This window comes from Lepus europaeus, chromosome 1, assembly GCF_033115175.1.
Source record: "Lepus europaeus isolate LE1 chromosome 1, mLepTim1.pri, whole genome shotgun sequence".
NCBI lineage: Eukaryota > Metazoa > Chordata > Mammalia > Lagomorpha > Leporidae > Lepus > Lepus europaeus.
The window spans coordinates 47,795,200-47,812,883 of NC_084827.1; the positions used below are offsets into that span (position 1 = coordinate 47,795,200).

The 17,684-nt window shown below is 39.6% G+C and overlaps 1 protein-coding gene across 2 annotated transcripts in view; it reads right to left on the minus strand.

Moving 5' to 3' along the window:
• COG5 (component of oligomeric golgi complex 5) overlaps positions 1-17,684 on the minus strand; it is a 375,810-nt gene that overhangs the window by 64,934 nt on the left and 293,192 nt on the right. For both annotated transcript variants that reach the window (XM_062174782.1, XM_062216926.1), the window contains exons 13-14: positions 9,382-9,543; positions 7,438-7,537 (exon numbers count right to left, since the gene is read on the minus strand). In XM_062174782.1, coding sequence (XP_062030766.1) covers positions 7,438-7,537; positions 9,382-9,543 — 262 coding nt within the window. The remainder of the gene's footprint in view (positions 1-7,437; positions 7,538-9,381; positions 9,544-17,684) is intronic.

The window sequence follows — 17,684 nt, forward strand, 5'->3', positions numbered from 1 at the left end:
AACTCTGGGAAGTCAAACCAGAAAAAGCTTTCTGTGTGTGTGTGTGTGTGTTTTAAATATTTATTCATTTATTTGAAAGGCAGAGTTACAGAAAGGGAGAGGTAGAGGCAGAGAAGTCTTCCATCTGCTTGTTCATGCCCCAGGGCTGAGCCAAATCAAAGCCAGGAGCTTCTGCCAGGTCTCCCACGGCGGGGCTGGGGGGAGGTACAGTTGGGCCATCTTCTGCTACTTTCCCAGGCACGATAGAGCAGGGAGCTGGATCAGAAGCAGAGCAGCTGAGACTCGAACCAGCATCTGCTGCAGGTGGCAGCTGACCTGCTCTACAACAGTGCCGGCCCCAGAAAAAGTTTTCTTAAAGGAAGAAAGGAGTGACTCTATAATAGTCCACCATAAGAAGAGAAGAGCTGGAGACAGCTATGATTCAGTGGGTTAAGACACTGCTTGTATCCCATGTTGGAGGGTTAGTTTGAGTCCCCAGCTGCTCTGCTTCTGATCTCCATGTTAATGCACCTGGGAAAGCTGTAGATGATGGCAACAGGACCTGTGACCCTGCCACCTGTGTGGAAGACCTGGATGGAGTTATTGGCTCCTGGCTTTGGCCTGACCCAGTCTGGGCTATTGTAGCCATTTGGGGAGTGAACCAGTGGAAGGTATCTCTCCTTGTTTTCTGTCTGATGCTCTGCTTTTCAAACAAATAAACACATAAATCATATAAAAATATGACAGACAGGAAAGAACACAAGGCTGTCTAAAGGATCAGGAGGGTAGGTAAGCCAAACAGACTGGCGTGTTTGTATCACAGCTAAAGTACATTTAACCCAAGAGACTCTCTTGATATGCTGCACCTACTTCACATAATATTAAAAACTCTTTCAGGTGATTCCTATTTCCTTTGATAGTTTTAAAAATTTGAAAGGTATGGCATAATAGGCTAAGCTTCTGCAAGCAGTGCAGGCATCCCATATGGGCACTGGTTAATGTCCTGGCTGCTCCTCTTCCAATCAGCTCTCTGCTATAGCCTAGGAGAGTAGTGGAAGATTGCCCAAGTACTTGGGCCCTTGCATCCACCTGGGAGACCCAGAAGAATCTCCTGACTCCCGCTTCTCGATTGGTCCACCTCCGGCCGTTGTGGCCATTTGGGGAGTGAACCAGTGGATGGAAGATGCTGTCTCTCCCTCTCTGTATGTGACTCTGCCTCTCAAATAAATAAATAAAAATATTTAAAAAAATTTGAAATGTACCAATACAAGTTATTACCATATAATACTACATGAGGTGGAATCCATGTAGGGGACACTTGCATTTTCATTAAGTAATCCTTTTAAAACTAAAAAAAAAAAAAAAGAACTAGTATGTCTCTACATGATCACAGAAATACCTCACATGTAGGATTTTCCCAGTATACGACTGCCAAGTCTCCAAACTACTAATGAAATTATATAAAGAATAAAGTGTATATCTATAAAGCCTTAAATGAAATCCTAGTGTCTACAACCACTGTCCTCATACATGGCTACTGACAGGCACTGAAACTGAAACCCTCCCTTAAGTGTCACTGCTATTATTGTTTCTAATGGTCTGAAACCTAATCAAATGCCAATCTAGTTTCCCATAGTTCATAACATTTGATATAGACACCGATTCGAGATGCCATTCTGCAAAACCATCAAATAATGACTATTGTTGGAAAACTCACCAATAATTTACCTCCTAAAAGGAATATTTACTAGTGTATTTGCCTACAATTTTGATAATACAAGAGTTTACAAGCCTATCAATTATAAAAGTGCTACAATATTTAAATAGTAATATCTTAATATTCTTTTAGTAAAGAGAATATGGAAAACTCTGATTCAAACTTTCCATTGAAAAGTCTAGTGACATTTTCTTCTAAAGATCACGTTTCAAAATATATAAATCGCCAGCATATCACCATTAAATAATTTGTTCAGTTCAATGATAAATTATTGATATAATCTATATACCTATAGACGGGTATGCATTTTGAACATAAAGTTCTATTAATTTAATTATAACCTTACAATTCCTGTCAAGACAAATAAGAAGTTTTAAATAAAGTCTAAAAGCACATTTACCTCATTCTTACAAAAGAGCATCTAAGAAGCTGATATTCAAAGGACACATACCAAATTAAACAGCCAATAGAGGAAACAAATCCTTTTGCTCAGAATTCACATTTATGAATTCAATATTTAATTCCTGAAGCCTCAAAACTAAACTACTGAATCATCTAGCTATGCATTAAAATCACTAACGTTAAATAAACTATAACACATATAAATGTTATGCATGTATTTTAAATAGATTTAGATCTCTGTCATAAAATAAATAAATCACAAAACTATATATATTATATATATACATACATATATATATATGTATATATATATATATAAAATCCTGACCCCACTTTTATTAAATAAAAAAGATGTTGGTTTACATGTAAGATAGAGGACAGAAAGAAAAGCAGTTTAAAGTTTGTTTGAGAGTCTGGTCTCAATTGAAATGCTAGTTTCAAAAACTGCTAAACTGCTCATTGGCATGCTAAATTTAGACATCTTTATTGGTCATGCTACTAACCTTTTTCAGCTTCAATAATTTTCACATTTTGTACAGACACTAATACCACCCCTTAACGGGACCTGTGAGATAAGTGAGATAATACATGGCAATGGTTTGGCACAGTCTGATTCCCTGCAAGTGCTTCATAGTGGTAGTTATTTTGTGATCCTACCTTCTTAAAAAGAGGACATTTTAAAAATGATTTATTTATTATTTATTTCAAAGGCAGAGCTACAGAGAAAGAGGGATATATACAAACACACACACAATCTTCTACTCATTCATTTCCCAGATGACTGGGGAGAAGCCAGGAGCCTGGAACTCTATCTGAGTCTGGCCCCAAGCACTCAGGCTATGTGCGGCTGCTTCCCAGGCATATTAGCAAGGAGCTGGGTCAGAAGTGGAGCAGCCAGGACTCAAACCAGCTCTCTTGTGAGATGCTGGCACAATGGCTTAAGAGAACTTTTTGATACCACTTTGGATTCAGAAAAAAATGATGTAAAAGACATTTTCCTACAGAGATTTTCGTTTCTGTGACCCATAACCTTTGATGATCAATAACTGAAGGGCCTTAGGGAAAAAAAAAATACATGTGCAATGAAAGAACTTCAGATCATTATAAGCATATATACATACTCTACATATGATTTATATTTTGTACTCTACTACATTTTAAAGCATTAAAATCAATCTGAAAATTTTTTATCTCCTGACATGAATTAAGTTATATTAAGTATACTAAAATGTTCTGGCCATCACGAAACTTCTATAAATCTTTAGGGAAATACATGTAGGATTCTAGAAAGTTGTTCATTCTGTATTTCAGGTTGTATTCTCAAGTCACACTTTCTGAAAGCATACTTGTCTTTAAATTTGTAGCTCTCCAGGAGTGTTGTACCACAGCAGGTTAAGCTGCAGCTTACAACAAGGGCATCATGTATTAGAGCGCTGGTTCGAGTTCATCTGCTCTGCTTCCAATCCACCTCCTTGCTAATGTGCCTAGGAAAGCAACACGTGATGGCTGAAGTACCTGGGTCCCTGCCACATTTGTGGGGAGACCTGGATGGTGTTCCAAGATCCTGGCTCCTGGTTTCAGTCTGGCTGAGTCCCCACTGTTCTGGGTACCTGGGGATGAATCAGTGCATGGATGATTTCTTTCTCTCTCTGCCTCACCCTTTTATGTCACTCTGCCTTAAAAATAAACAAATCTTTTAAAAAAAGCTAGTTCTCCTTTTATCTCACTGCTTGAATATGCCATTAATTATCTGATCTGATATCTGTCAACTCTCACCCTGAGACTTCAATTTTTCATCTAGAAAGTAATTTTCCAAATTTTCCATTTATAGATTTAGTTTTAATATCAAATATCAAGCCAACACTTGCAGCAATACAGAGTACTCTACTAAACACTTTACTTTAAGTTTTCCTTATGCTAATCTTAGTAGTTGGCTATTTTCCTCTTAATGTTTTCAGTGTAACTATTCCAAAAGAATATGAATGTGGAAAGATTAAAAAGAAAACATGTCAAATTTAAAAACACAGAGAAGCAGAAAGTATTTTATTAAAGACTGAGAAATAATCATCAACAGTAAAATGTTACTTAAGTCATTAGTCAGTAACTGCATTAAAGCACGAAAGCATATAGTGCTCTTTGGCGTATTATGTAATGCTCAGGCTTTCCTCATTTACTAAAATGAAAGTTGAAAAGAACTTTGTTAGTCTTTGCCATTGTAGGTTAAGTAGTCCTGGGTAATTTAGAACTACAGACTATTGGATCATCAGTATTAATTCAAATATGTATTGAAACACTGTGATCTTGTCAAGTCTTTTGCCATTATTATAGTAACTCAAACTACACATGAGGGGCCCGCGCTGTGGTGCAGCAGGTTAAAGCCCTGGCCTGAAGCGCTGGCATCCCATATGGGCGCCGGTTCTAGTCCCAGCTGCTCCTCTTCTGATCCAGCCCTCTGCTATGGCTAGGGATAGCAGTAGAAGATGGCCCAAGTCCTTGGACCCCTGCACCCATGTGGGAGACCTGGAAGAAGCTCCTGGCTTCGGATCAGTACAGCTCCGGCAGTTGTGGCCATCTGAGGAGTGAACCAGTAGATGGAAGACCTCTCTCTCTGCCTCTCTTCTCTCTGTGTAACTGACTTTTGAGTAAATAAATAATTTTTTTTCTTTTTTTTAACATTTAACAAATATAAATTTCCAAAGTACAGCTTATGGATTACAGTGGCTCTCCCTCCCCAATAACTTCCCTCCCACCCAAAGGCACTGTTTTCTAAATACAGTGAGTGAACCAATGAATGATTCTAAAAATGAGCTCAAGGTTCCCAAGTTGAGTGAAGGGTGAATCAGCCTCAAATTAGCTATAAGGACAAACAAGGCTCCCCATACTTGCATTCTGAGAATAAAGAGCACACGATGAAGAGTCAAATGCTGTAACCATACAAAGTGTGGACACACAGCATCATGTGGGAATACTCCATTATTCTCACCAGGGTCCAGTTGACATGCTAATGAGGCAGGCAGAGTCAGTTTCTATGTCAGTAATGGGAGGGAGGATTGGGTACAACTGTGAAACTGTGACAATTGAAGTTCCTGAAGTTCTATTCAAAATTCCATTCATAGGATCAAACCTGTGACACAGAGCACACAATCTACTTCCTTATCTTAGGGCATCTCACGTGTACAGCTAGGGATTAAGTTAATTTCCCCCTCATATGTGATAAGTCATGTATTCTTTTGGATTCTAATTTCATACGTGGAACATAAATAATCTTCTTAATATTTGTTTACTACAGGAGTCAGATCTACTACAATCTCTTTTCAGGATGAACATTAATCCAACCCTGTCTGGAAAAATTATGTAATTCATTAGGATACGTAATCTCTATTGTACCCTGTGCTTAACGTTCATTTCCTCCCCTGTCCCTGCCACCCCCTCCCCTCAGTTTTATTTATTTATTTATTTTTAATTTTTTATTTAGTAAAAATAAATTTCCAACATACAGTTTATGGATTACAATGGCTTCCCCCCCCACCACAATTTCCCTCCCCCTCACACCCCTCCCATCTCCCGCTCCCTCTCCCATTCCATTCATATCAAGATCCATTTTCAATTATCTTTATATACAGAAGATCAATTTAGTATATATTAAGTAAAGATTTCATCAGTTTGCACCCACACAGAAACACAAAGTGTAGAATACTATTTCAGTACTAGTTATAGCATTACTTCACATTGGACCCTAATTTAAGGACAGATCCCACATGAGAAGTAAGTACACAGTGACTCCTGTTGTTGACTTAACAATTTGACACTCCTGTTCATGGCGTCAGTAATCTCCCTAGGCTCTAGTCATGAGTTTCCAAGGCTATGGAGGCCTTTTGAGTTCGCCGACTTTGATCTTATTCCGACAGGGTCATAGTCAAAGTGGAAGTTCTCTCCTCCCTTCAGAGAAAGGTACCTCCTTCTTTGATGGCCCCGTTCTTTCCACTGGGATCTCACTCACAGAGATCTTTCATTTAGGTCATCGTCGTCTTCTTCTTTTTTTGTTTTGCCACAGTGTCTTGGCTTTCCATGCCTACAATACTCTCATGGGCTCTTCAGCCAGATCCGAATGCCTTAAGGGCTGATTCTGAGGCCAGAGTGCTGTTTAGGACATCTGCCATTCTATGAGTCTGCTGTGTATCCCGCTTCCCATATTGGATCTTTCTCTCCCTTTTTTATTCTATCAGTTAGTATTAGCAGACACTAGTCTTGTTTGTGTGATCCCTTTGACTCTTAGACCTATCAGTGTGATCATTTGTGAACTAAAATTGATCACCTGGACTAGTGAGATGGCATTGGTACATGCCACCCTGATGGGATTGTATTGGAATTCCCTGGCACATTTCTAACTCCACCATTTGGGTCAAGTCCAATTGAGCATGTCCCAAATTGTACATCTCCTCCGTCTCTTATTCCCACTCTTATATTTAACAAGGATCACTTTTCAGTTAAGCTTTAAACACCTAAGAATAATTGTGTGTTAATTACAGAGTTCAACCAATAGTACTAGAACAAAACAGACAAAAAAATACTAAAATGGATGAAGTATTACATTGTACATTGTCAGCACAGGAGCTGATCAAGTCACTACATATGAAACTACATATGAAACACTGCTCCCCACAGCCCCAAAGCCAACCATTTTCTGTAAGCGTATACACTGGTTTTTTTATAATGTTGTTCTCAGATGGGACCATCTCATAAGGATTTTTTCCTGACATTTTCAGTAATTACACTATACCCTACTAGATATACTATCAAATTTTATTTATATCAATAAATCATGTTTTTTTTAAAAGCAACAAATAGTATAACAAGGCATTTATAAACAAAGTTTGAGAGAGACATTAGTCATCTAATTATCTACAGGGTTTCCGTGCCTCTGTATGCCAGCTTTCAAAAACAAAGTTAAAAAAAAAAACAAACAAAAAAAGATACTTCTAAAATCATTTGTCAGTACTACAAGGACAATGGAATTGAAAATAGCACCATATTAGCAAACAAAATCTGGCCACCCACTGTAACTAAAAGTAGGAACTCTTTTACCAGGACTTTTTAGATTATGGTAATGAAATCACCAAAAATCATTTTATGTAAATTCCATTAGTTCATTTTGTCACCAAGCCACTCTAAAAATCATTACAAAACCAACCAGAAAAACTTGGATACAAGTAAAAAAAAAAAAAAAACAAAAAAAAAAAACACAGATTGCCTCATTTATTATGATGTTAGTATGGTCACTCAAAATCAGTAATTGTAAACAAAATTACCAAAGTTCACAGTTAAGAGATACCACTTACAAGCTGCTCTGATTTTACACCATATAACTGGATGGTCTTGGCCACATTTTTTGACACAGCTAATGTGAGGTTTGCATCAACGGCAGCTATATTTAGCTCACTGGAGAAAATGAAAAACAGATTTTAATTATTAGCAACAGAGTTCAGCAACAAAGAACAACATATAAACCTAAACCTCATAAGCATAGTGATGATTCTTTTTATAGATTTCACTGATTGCTTCCAAGATTTGGTTGCATTGTTTCAGTCCTCCCCTACATTTAGCAGTAGGAAAAAAATGCTTCGAGACAGCTGTTTTAATGACCAGTTTCTCATTCATACAAGCATGTCATGTGTAGGTTCAGCCTGTGATTGAGAGTAAATTGTGGACAGATTTTCAAAGTAGCACTCTTGCTAATACTGATAAGTGCAATTACAGGCACTGCACATCACAGACATCTGCAAGGAAATGACAGCTCTGAATGGAATCATGACCTTGGAGGGACATAAGCTAAAAATATGAGTTACACATGAGAAAGACACTTAGCTTCTTTAGAAATTATACCAATTCACTCTATTTCATACAGAGTCACTTTTAAAAACAAAAGCATAACAGACTTATAATTTGACAATTTAAAACTTTAGGTTCTTTAAGCATTTTTATTGTCATGCTTTTCAATTTTAACATTAGATTAATTGGGGCATCTGATTGCCAAAAAATGGTATTTTATAAAAAACACAGAAAGACTACTAGGAGTTAAAAATTGCATGAATATCCACATATACATGGAAAGTAAGAATAGTAGTTATTGTCTCTGAATTAGAATAAAACCAGATTTTCTTTCTAAAGAAAAGTGGAGAAGTATGAAACAACATTAGTATTTATATGTGTACCAAAAATACTGTCCTATAATACTGAGACATGATTTTCTTAAAGTTCATTTTTTTAATTCTATAAATTAATACAGGCAGAAGTAGCTCCTGATTACAGCATTGGAAGCCAAAGTGAAAGACAGGAGATGCCACTTTAATATTTATATTCACAGGTCAAAGAGATCAAGGAATTTTTATTATTAAATGAGGTAACAGTAAAAAGGACTAGAGCCAGCACTTTGGAAAATCAGGATAAACATGGACAGAATGAAGACCAATATGTGGGACAGACTAGACAATTTGCAGCTGTTTGCAGCTGAAGATAAAGTTATGTAAGTAAGACCAGTGGTCTGTCAATCTGACTCTTCCATGCCTTAGAGTAACCATCTTCAAATCTGTAGTCTAAAAGACTTGACAGCCATACACCTTGGTCCTATACTGCTCAACACCATTTTTACTCTCCAAATTGTCCATCTCAAATATAGACCTCCTGTTATGACACCTTGCTAACTACGACAGGAACTCAGATAGTCTCAACTGGAAGTTAATCTGGCTAACTTCTAAATGTGCACATCTGAAGGCAACAGCTCAATTACAGTGTCTGCAGGCACTCATGTGGCAGCTCTGCTAGGACACCTTCCCTCTTTAGTTTTCACAGCTATTATGCTCACTTGGAAAGCTTAAAATAGAAAATGTGAGTCGGCTAATCAGGAGTATAATCCTATTTCAGCCACGAACCACTTTCTAGATTTAGGGAAAAAAATACTAACCTCTATCTTTAAGTTTCTCACCTTGTAAAATTATTTTTTAAACATACTTGCCTGTGGAATATAAGGAATTCACTGTGGTATGAAAAGCTCAGTGTACTTTATATCTTTGGCAACATACAGAACAATTAGACTCTTTTTAGCTTTATTAACTGAACTCTCAAGTACTTATTATGTGTGCACTCATTCACTGAAAAATTCTTGATTTCACTTCTAGCCCAATTACTTAAATAATTTGAAATAAATGAAACATGAAATTCTATCACACAGTACTAACAAATGTGGCAGACATCATATGGCATGGCATTTTATAAAACATGCTCACCTTGCTATAGTCTTAATGATGCCATCAAGTTCATCAGATGAAGGAGGATTACGCCCACCAGGGGGAAAAACCAAGTTGATAGGGTCAAAGAGTCGAGATAAGGATTTTGACAGGTAAGCAGCCTCATAAGGTTGCAGAGAGTCTTTCAAAGCCTTTTCTGGACTGTGAGAATAAAATTTTTAAAAAGTTAACTTACATAAAACTGTATCAGACTGTAAATAGCTTTAAAAAATACATCTCCAACTAGAACTCTATATTGACAAAGAAAGGAATTAGTATGTCATAATTTATTAAGAAATACATTACTATTTTAATTTACATATAAGTTCTAGCTATAAATGTAATATGCACCAGTACCTACTGTACAGAGTCACTTCTAACTAAAAGAGTAACGCTGGACAATGCTGCTCATTCCAGTGGAGGGCGGCTCAGCTTTTACTTGGCGAATCCTACTTAACAGGCAAAGCACACAGGCGAGGAGAGGCATGCAAGCCTGAAGAGAGTCACTCCATTCGCTCCCCCATTTCCTCCACAGCTGCCATCTCCCCTCGGGCTCAGAGTCTGAGAGACATTGTGCCAATGGAAGTTTTTAGCAGTTTTCCCTGCTGTACTACTCAAACAAATGAGGGTAAAAGAAAGAGTTTCTGGGAAAGTCCTATGATCACATAAATACTCTCAACTGGAGTTCTAAGTTAGTCTGTTTTACAGTATTCTTCACAAAATAAAAATCTCCTAAACCCTTCTTTCCTCCTTCCTGCTCCTTTGTCAACAATTTGTGTTAATTCTCAGCGGCCAATGATTTCTATTTTACATTTTTCCTTTGACAATTATCAAATATCTATCAAATATCTATAAGCACTATTTCCATCTGCTTCTTTACTCCAATGATTAATCTCTTATCTTCCTACATCATTCCTTTAGAGTCCTTCTGCCAGCCTTTTCTTTTTTTTTAAATGAGGAAGGATCTCCTCTTGATATTTAATATTAACCTTGAAAACCTCCGACCTGCTTTTTCCTGAATGTGAGGCCTGGCTTTCTTTTCCTCACCCTCTGGTCAACTGACAAGACTTAGAGGACAGAACACTCTTGGCTCCTACATCACAATCCACAGTTATCTGGTAATATTTTCTCATTTGATAAGTATTTCACTAACAGATACTTACTGAGAACACCATGCACCCAAGCACCTTGTTAAGTGCTAGGAAGATACAGATTAACAGTGAAGGTAAAGTGCTAATTGTAAAATTTCTATGACAAAGATGAAAAGACCACAATGGGAACAGGGAAAAATAAGTATCTTAATCTGCCCCAGGCAATCCTTTATTGAAGTCTACAACATCTATTTAAACGTCCTCTCCACGTTTGGTCCTGCCATCTACTGACCTTAAGAAGTCTCTTCCCACTCCACAACAACAAAACAAACAACCCACCTAAGAGATGGGCCAAGGACCTAAATACACATTTTTCAAAAGAGGAAATCCAAACGGCCAACAGACACATGAAAAAATGTTCAGCATCACTAGCCATCAGGGAAATCCAAATCACCCCGTTTAGAATGGCTTACATACAGAAATCAACTAACAACAGATGCTGGCAAGGATATGGGGAAAAAGGCTCACTAATCCACTGTTGGTGGGAATGCAAACTGGTAAAGCCACTGTGGAAGACAGTTTGGAGATTCCTCAGAAACCTGAATATAGCCCTACCACATGACCCAGGCACGCCACTCCTTGGAATTTACCCAAAGGAAATTCAATTGGCAAATGAAAGAGCTGTCTGCACCTCAATGTTTACTGCAGCTCAATTCACAATAGCTAAGACATGGAATCAACCTAAATGCCCATCAACAGAAGACTGGATAAAGAAATTATGGGATATGTACTCTGTAGAATACTATATAGCAGGCCAGTGCTGTGGCTTAACAGGCTAATCCTCCGCTTTGCGGCACCGGCACACCGGGTTCTAGTCCCAGTTGGGGCGCCGGATTCTATCGCGGTTGCCCCTCTTCCAGGCCAGCTCTCTGCTATGGCCCGGGAAGGCAGTGGAGGATGGCCTAAGTGCTTGGGCCCTGCACCCGCATGGGAGACCAGGAGAAGCACCTGGCTCCCTGCTTTGGATCAGCGAGATGCGCCGGCTGCAGCGGCCACTGGAGGGTGAACCAACGGCAAAAAGGAAGACCTTTCTCTCTGTCTCTCTCTCTCACTATCCACTCTGCCTGTCAAAAAAAATAAAAAAATAAAAGAATATAGCAGTAAAAAAAAGAAAAGAAAAGAAAAGAAATCCGGTCATTTGCAACGAAATGGAGGAATCTGGAAAACATCATGCTGAGTGAAATAAGCCAGTCCCAAAGGGACAAATATCATATGTTCCCCCTGATCGGTGACAACTAATTGAGCACTTAAAAGGAAACCTGTTGAAGTGAAATGGACACTATGAGAAACAATGACTTGATCAGCCCTTGTCCTGACTGTCAAGGGACAATTTACTATTTTATTACTTTTAATATCTTTTTGTTCTACTTAATATCATTGGTTGAACTCTTTAATTTACACACAATTATTCTTAGTCGTTTAAATTTAACTGAAAAGTGATCCCTGTTAAATATGAGTGGGAAAAAGAGAGGGAGGAGATGTACAGTTTGGCACATGCTCATCCGGACTTACCCATATGGTAGAGCCAGAAACGTGCCAGGGGATTCCAATTCAGTCTCATCAAGGTGGCATGTATCAATGCCATCCTACTAGGCAAAGTGATCAGTATAAGTTCATAATTGATCATAATGATAGGACTAAGTGTCAAAGGGATCACATAAACAAGACTAGTGTCTGCTAATACTGATAGAATTAAAAAAGGAAGAGAACGATCCAACATGGGAAGCGGGACACACAGATACACAGCAGACTCATAGAATGGCAGATGTCCTAAGCAGCGCTCTGGCTACAGAATCAGTCCTAAAGAAATTCAGTTCTGGCTAAAAAGCCATGAGAGTTTCTCAGGCAAGGAAAGCTAAGACACTGTGGCAAAACAAAAACAAAAACAAAACAAAACAAAACAAAAACCAAAAACCAAACAAACCTAAATGAAAGAGCTCTGTGAGTGAGATCCCAGCAGAAAGAACGGGCCATCAAAGAAGGAGGTACCTTTCTCTGAAGGGAGGAGAGAACTTCCACTTTGACTATGGCCTTGTCTAAATAAGATCGGAGTTTGTGAACTCAAGAGGCTTCCATAGCCTTGGCAGCTCATGACAAGAGCCTCGGGTGACTACTGACATCATAAATAAGAGTGTCAATTATTATATCAATGAGAGTCACTGTGCAACTACTTCCCATGTAGGATCTCTGTCCTTTATGTGCTGTACTATGCGAATTAAAGGTAAAACTACTACTCAAACAGTTCTTTATACTTTGTGTTGCTGTGTGGGTGCAAACTGTCGAAATCTTTACTTAGTATATACTAAGTAGATCTTCTGTACATAGAGATAATTGAAAATGAATCTTTATAAAGAATGGGATGGGAGAGGGAGTGGGAGATGGGATGGTTGCAGGTGGGAGGGAGGTTATGGGGGGAAAAGCCACTATAATCCAAAAGTTGTACTTTGGAAATTTATATTTATTAAATAAAAGTTGGGGAAAAAAAAGTCTCTTCCCTCTTCTGAAGCAATTTTGGCCCTGAATATAAGAATTCACACTCTTGGGGTTGGTGCTGTGGCGCAGCGGGTTAATGCCTTGGCATCCCATATGGGCGCGGTTCGAGACCTGGCTGCTCCTCTTCCAATCCAGCTCTCTGCTGTGGCCTGGGAAGGCAGTAGAAGATGGCCCAAGTCCTTGGGCCCCTGCACCCATATGGGAGACCCGGAAGAGGCTCCTGGCTTCGGATAGGCGCAGCTCTGGCCGTTGCGGCCAACTGGGGAGTGAACCATCGGATGGAAGACCTCTGTCTCTCTCTCTGCCTTTCCTATCTCTGTGTAACTCGTTCAAATAAATAAATAAATCTTTAAAAAAAAAAAAAAAAGAATTCACACTCTTGTTGTCCTTATCTGCAGCATGAGGCCTTTATGACTACACATTAAAACAGTTAAAACAGGTAACTTTTCTGAAACCTATGCTATACAACTCTGCATTCAAAGCAATCTTTATTTTAACTTTACTATGGCACTTCCAAATCTGAGTTACCATTTTGAAGTACTCTACTTCTTTTTTTTTTTTTTTTTTTTTTACAGGCAGAGTGGATAGTGAGAGAGAGAGACAGAGAGAAAGGTCTTCCTTTTTGCCATTGGTTCACCCTCCAATGGCCGCTGCGGACGGCGCATCTCGCTGATCCGAAGCAGGGAGCCAGGTGCTTCTCCTGGTCTCCCATGCGGGTGCAGGGCCCAAGCACTTAGGCCATCCTCCACTGCCTTCCCGGGCCATAGCAGAGAGCTGGCCTGGAAGAGGGGCAATCGGGATAGAATCCGGCGCCCCGACTGGGACTAGAACACGGTGTGCCGGCGCCGCAAGGCGGAGGATTAGCCTGTTAAGCCACGGCGCCTGCCTCTTCTTTTTTTTAAGATTTATTTATTTGAAAGTCACAGTTACAGAGAGAGGAGAGACAGAGCGAGATCTTCCATCTCAAAAGACCATAGCTCACAAAAGTGAAACAGAGCAAGAGGTGGAAGAGTAATAAAAGATAACAAAGAGAAAATGGAGGAACCACGTCACGTGGGGCTTTGTGTACCTGAAAGGGTGGCAGATATCACTCTACAAGCCCTTTGCTCTGACCTTCCTGTGGTCAGTGCTATGAGATGCTGTCCCACTTGTATCCTCTAGCAGCCCAGCAGCTCTTGGGCCCGACATCCGCAGCCATCCATTTCAGGTGCTCTCATCAGCAGCCTGATTTTTCTAATTCACCTTCTCCTCAAAGTCCGTACTAGCAAAATAGTATTTAGATGATCCCTGAATGCTCCTGGACTACACGAGTATTACAGGGAAAAAGGTAAATTATTTCTATCAAACACTTACACAGACCCTCAATATCAAGACGCCTGAAGTTCAAAGTTAAGACCTGAAATCTTACTTCTGCAGACCCTTCATTTTTATCACATGACCATTTGCCTCTCCTTTACATTAAAACCAAAACCACTGGCCATGACTTTGCTCAACTTGGCATTTCTCTCATTTTTTTTCCCCTTGTAACTTCATTGATCTTCTGTGATTTTTTTTTTCTTAACAACAGGGTTAGCATTCAGCCTAGTGGTTAAGACAGAAGTTGAGATGCCTGCATCCCATACTGGAGTAGCTGAGTTTAATTCCATGTTCTTGGCTCCAGTTCTCCTACTAATGCAGACCCCAGGAGGCAGCAGTGATAACTTAAGTATCTGGATTCCTGACATTCAAGCTGGAGACCTGGATTGTGTTCACACTTCCAACTTCAGACTGGCCCAGTCCCAGCCTTCATGAGCATTTGGAGAGTGAATCAGAGGGCTGAAGTCTTCTTTCCCTCTTTCTGCTTCTCAAATTAATGATTTATAAACTACGTAAGAAACAAAACTAAAATATTATTTTAACATAAAAAGTAGTTTTATTCCTTTTCAAAATAAGTTATTAATTTACTTACTTATTTGGAAGGCAGAGTGGCAGAGAGAGAGGGAGAGACAGATGTAGAGATCTTCTATGCACTGGTTCACACCCAAACTCCCGCCACAGTTGGGGCTGGGTGAGGCCAAAGCCAGGAGTCTGAACTCTACCCAGTCTCTCACATGGGTGGCGGGAACCCAGGTATTTGGGCCATTATTTGCTGCCTGCTCAGGGGCGTCAGCAGGAAGCCGGACTGGAAGCGGAAGTGCTGGGACTTGAACAGGCACATGTCCCAAGCAGTGGTTCACCACACTGGGTCACATCATCCACTCCTACTCCTTTTTTTTAGTGTCAGAACATCTCAGAAGAATTTAATCTACTTCTTTCTCATTTTCTTTAAACAGCTTTAGTAGAATATAATTTATATACCACACAATTCAACTCCTAAAGTGTATATCTCAATGGTTTTGGTATATTCACAGATAGGCATAATCATCACCACAGTGAAGCTCACAATAACGTTTTTAATCATCTAAAAAACACTCTTCTTATCCTTTAGCTATAATTCTGTCTGTCTGGAACAACCACTAGTCTGCTTTATGTAGCTGGAGATTGCACTTCTCTACACTTTTCTATAAATGGAATCATACAGCATACTTTTGATGACTGGCTTCTTTCATTTAGCATAATGTTTTCAAGGGTCATTAATGTCACAGCGTGTATCAGTATTTCATTCCTTCTTATTGCTATACACTCCACTATATGGCTACGGTATATTTGTGTACTGATCAACATTTAGGTTGTTTCCATCTTTTGGCTTAATTCCACCATTCCGCTTAAATCTATTAGAAAATTTTACTGGCTTGTGATCTAGAATGTATCCTGATTCAAAATATATTCTGAATCAATCTGACCAATTCATATCATTTCATCTTCTCATCCTAGCTCAAGTCATTGTCATCTCGACTGTACAAAGTAGCTTCTACTTCCTCTCCTCTTTGTTGACCTTCCCCTTAGTTATCCACATAGAAGCCAGAGTGCTAATATAAAACCATTTAGAGTTCACACCATTGCTCTGTTTAAAACTACTGATTTCCAAGTCAATTAGAATAAACTCCAACCCCCATTCCTGGGCCTAGAAAGACCTGCAGAGTTTCACATGTCCTGGCCTCTCTGGCACAATCTTATCCTCTTCTTTTTAATATAAAATTTTTTATTTTATTATCTAAGAAGAGGTGTACACACACACACATACACACACAAAAGTAAGAGATAAAAGAGATACAGACATCGCCTATCTACTGGTTCACTTCTCAAATATCTGCAACAGCTGGGGCTGGGCCAGTCAGAAGCAAGGAACCAAAAACTGAATCCAGGTCTCTCACATGGTTGTCAGAGACCCAACCACTTAAGCCATTACTTGCTGTCTCACAGGGTGCACATTAGTAGGAAGCTGGAATAGAAGTGGAGTTGGTTCGCAAACCCACAGTTTGATATGAGATGCAGGCATCCCAAGCAGCATCTTAACCACCACCCCAAACACCTGGTCGTCATCTCCTCATTCACTGTGTTCCAGCTGTTCTACTTCTCTCTGTTTCTCAAAATCTCCCCATCTTCATTTTCTGATGGCCTCTAAATTAGCTCTTTTGCCTGCAAAAATCCTATTCCAAATATCCTACTGTTGATTCTGTCACATCACTTAGCTCTCAGGTTAAACATCAGCTCCACATTAGAAGCCTTCCCTGACCACTCTATTTTAAGCCACTCCATCACATTTTTTATTTACTTCATTGTAATTACCACTGTCAAAAATCCAGCAGGAACACGGAATGATAAATGGCGACCCAGTTACTTGTGCTTTGATTCTATTCTGATTCCCTTAAGCCCTTCCATTCATTATCTCTATTCTTTCTTATATCCATTACTTCTTTTTCTCTTCTATCTGCAAATACTCTCGACTCTCCCTCTTTTATTAAAAAAAGTTCCTTGGGCCGGCGCCGCGGCTCACTAGGCTAATCCTCCGCCTTGCGGCGCCAGCACACCGGGTTCTAGTCCCGGTCGGGGCACCGATCCTGTCCCGGTTGCCCCTCTTCCAGGCCAGCTCTCTGCTGTGGCCAGGGAGTGCAGTGGAGGATGGCCCAAGTGCTTGGGCCCTGCACCCCATGGGAGACCAGGAGAAGCACCTGGCTCCTGCCATTGGAACAGCGCGGTGCGCCGGCCGCAGCGCGCTACCGCGGCGGCCATTGGAGGGTGAACCAACGGCAAAAGGAAGCCCTTTCTCTCTATCTCTCTCTCTCACTGTCCACTCTGCCTGTCAAAAAAAAAAAAAAAAAAAAAAAGTTCCTTGGACTCAGCTAATATGGTTAAATAGTCAAAGTCACTTTTTTTTTCTACTCTTCCTTGCTTCTCAGAAGAATATTTTCTATCCATTGCATTTGTTTCCTTATTATTCTCAAGACTTTTTGACATTTCAGAATAAGCACTACTTTATCTCATCAACCACTTTGCTGAATTTACTAAAGAGTGACAACTGATGTCTTACAGTCAAAACAGTGTTTTGTCATTCTAATTATTCCTCTTCAGTTGAGCTTATAAAATTTTAACACAGGTAACATCCATTCATTTTAAAGAAAAATAGAAGGAGCGGATGTTGGCTGAGACTCTGAGGCCCCACATCAGAGCACCTGAGTTTGATTCCTGGCTTTAGCTCCTGATGCCAGATTCCTGATAATGTAGACCCTGACACACAGT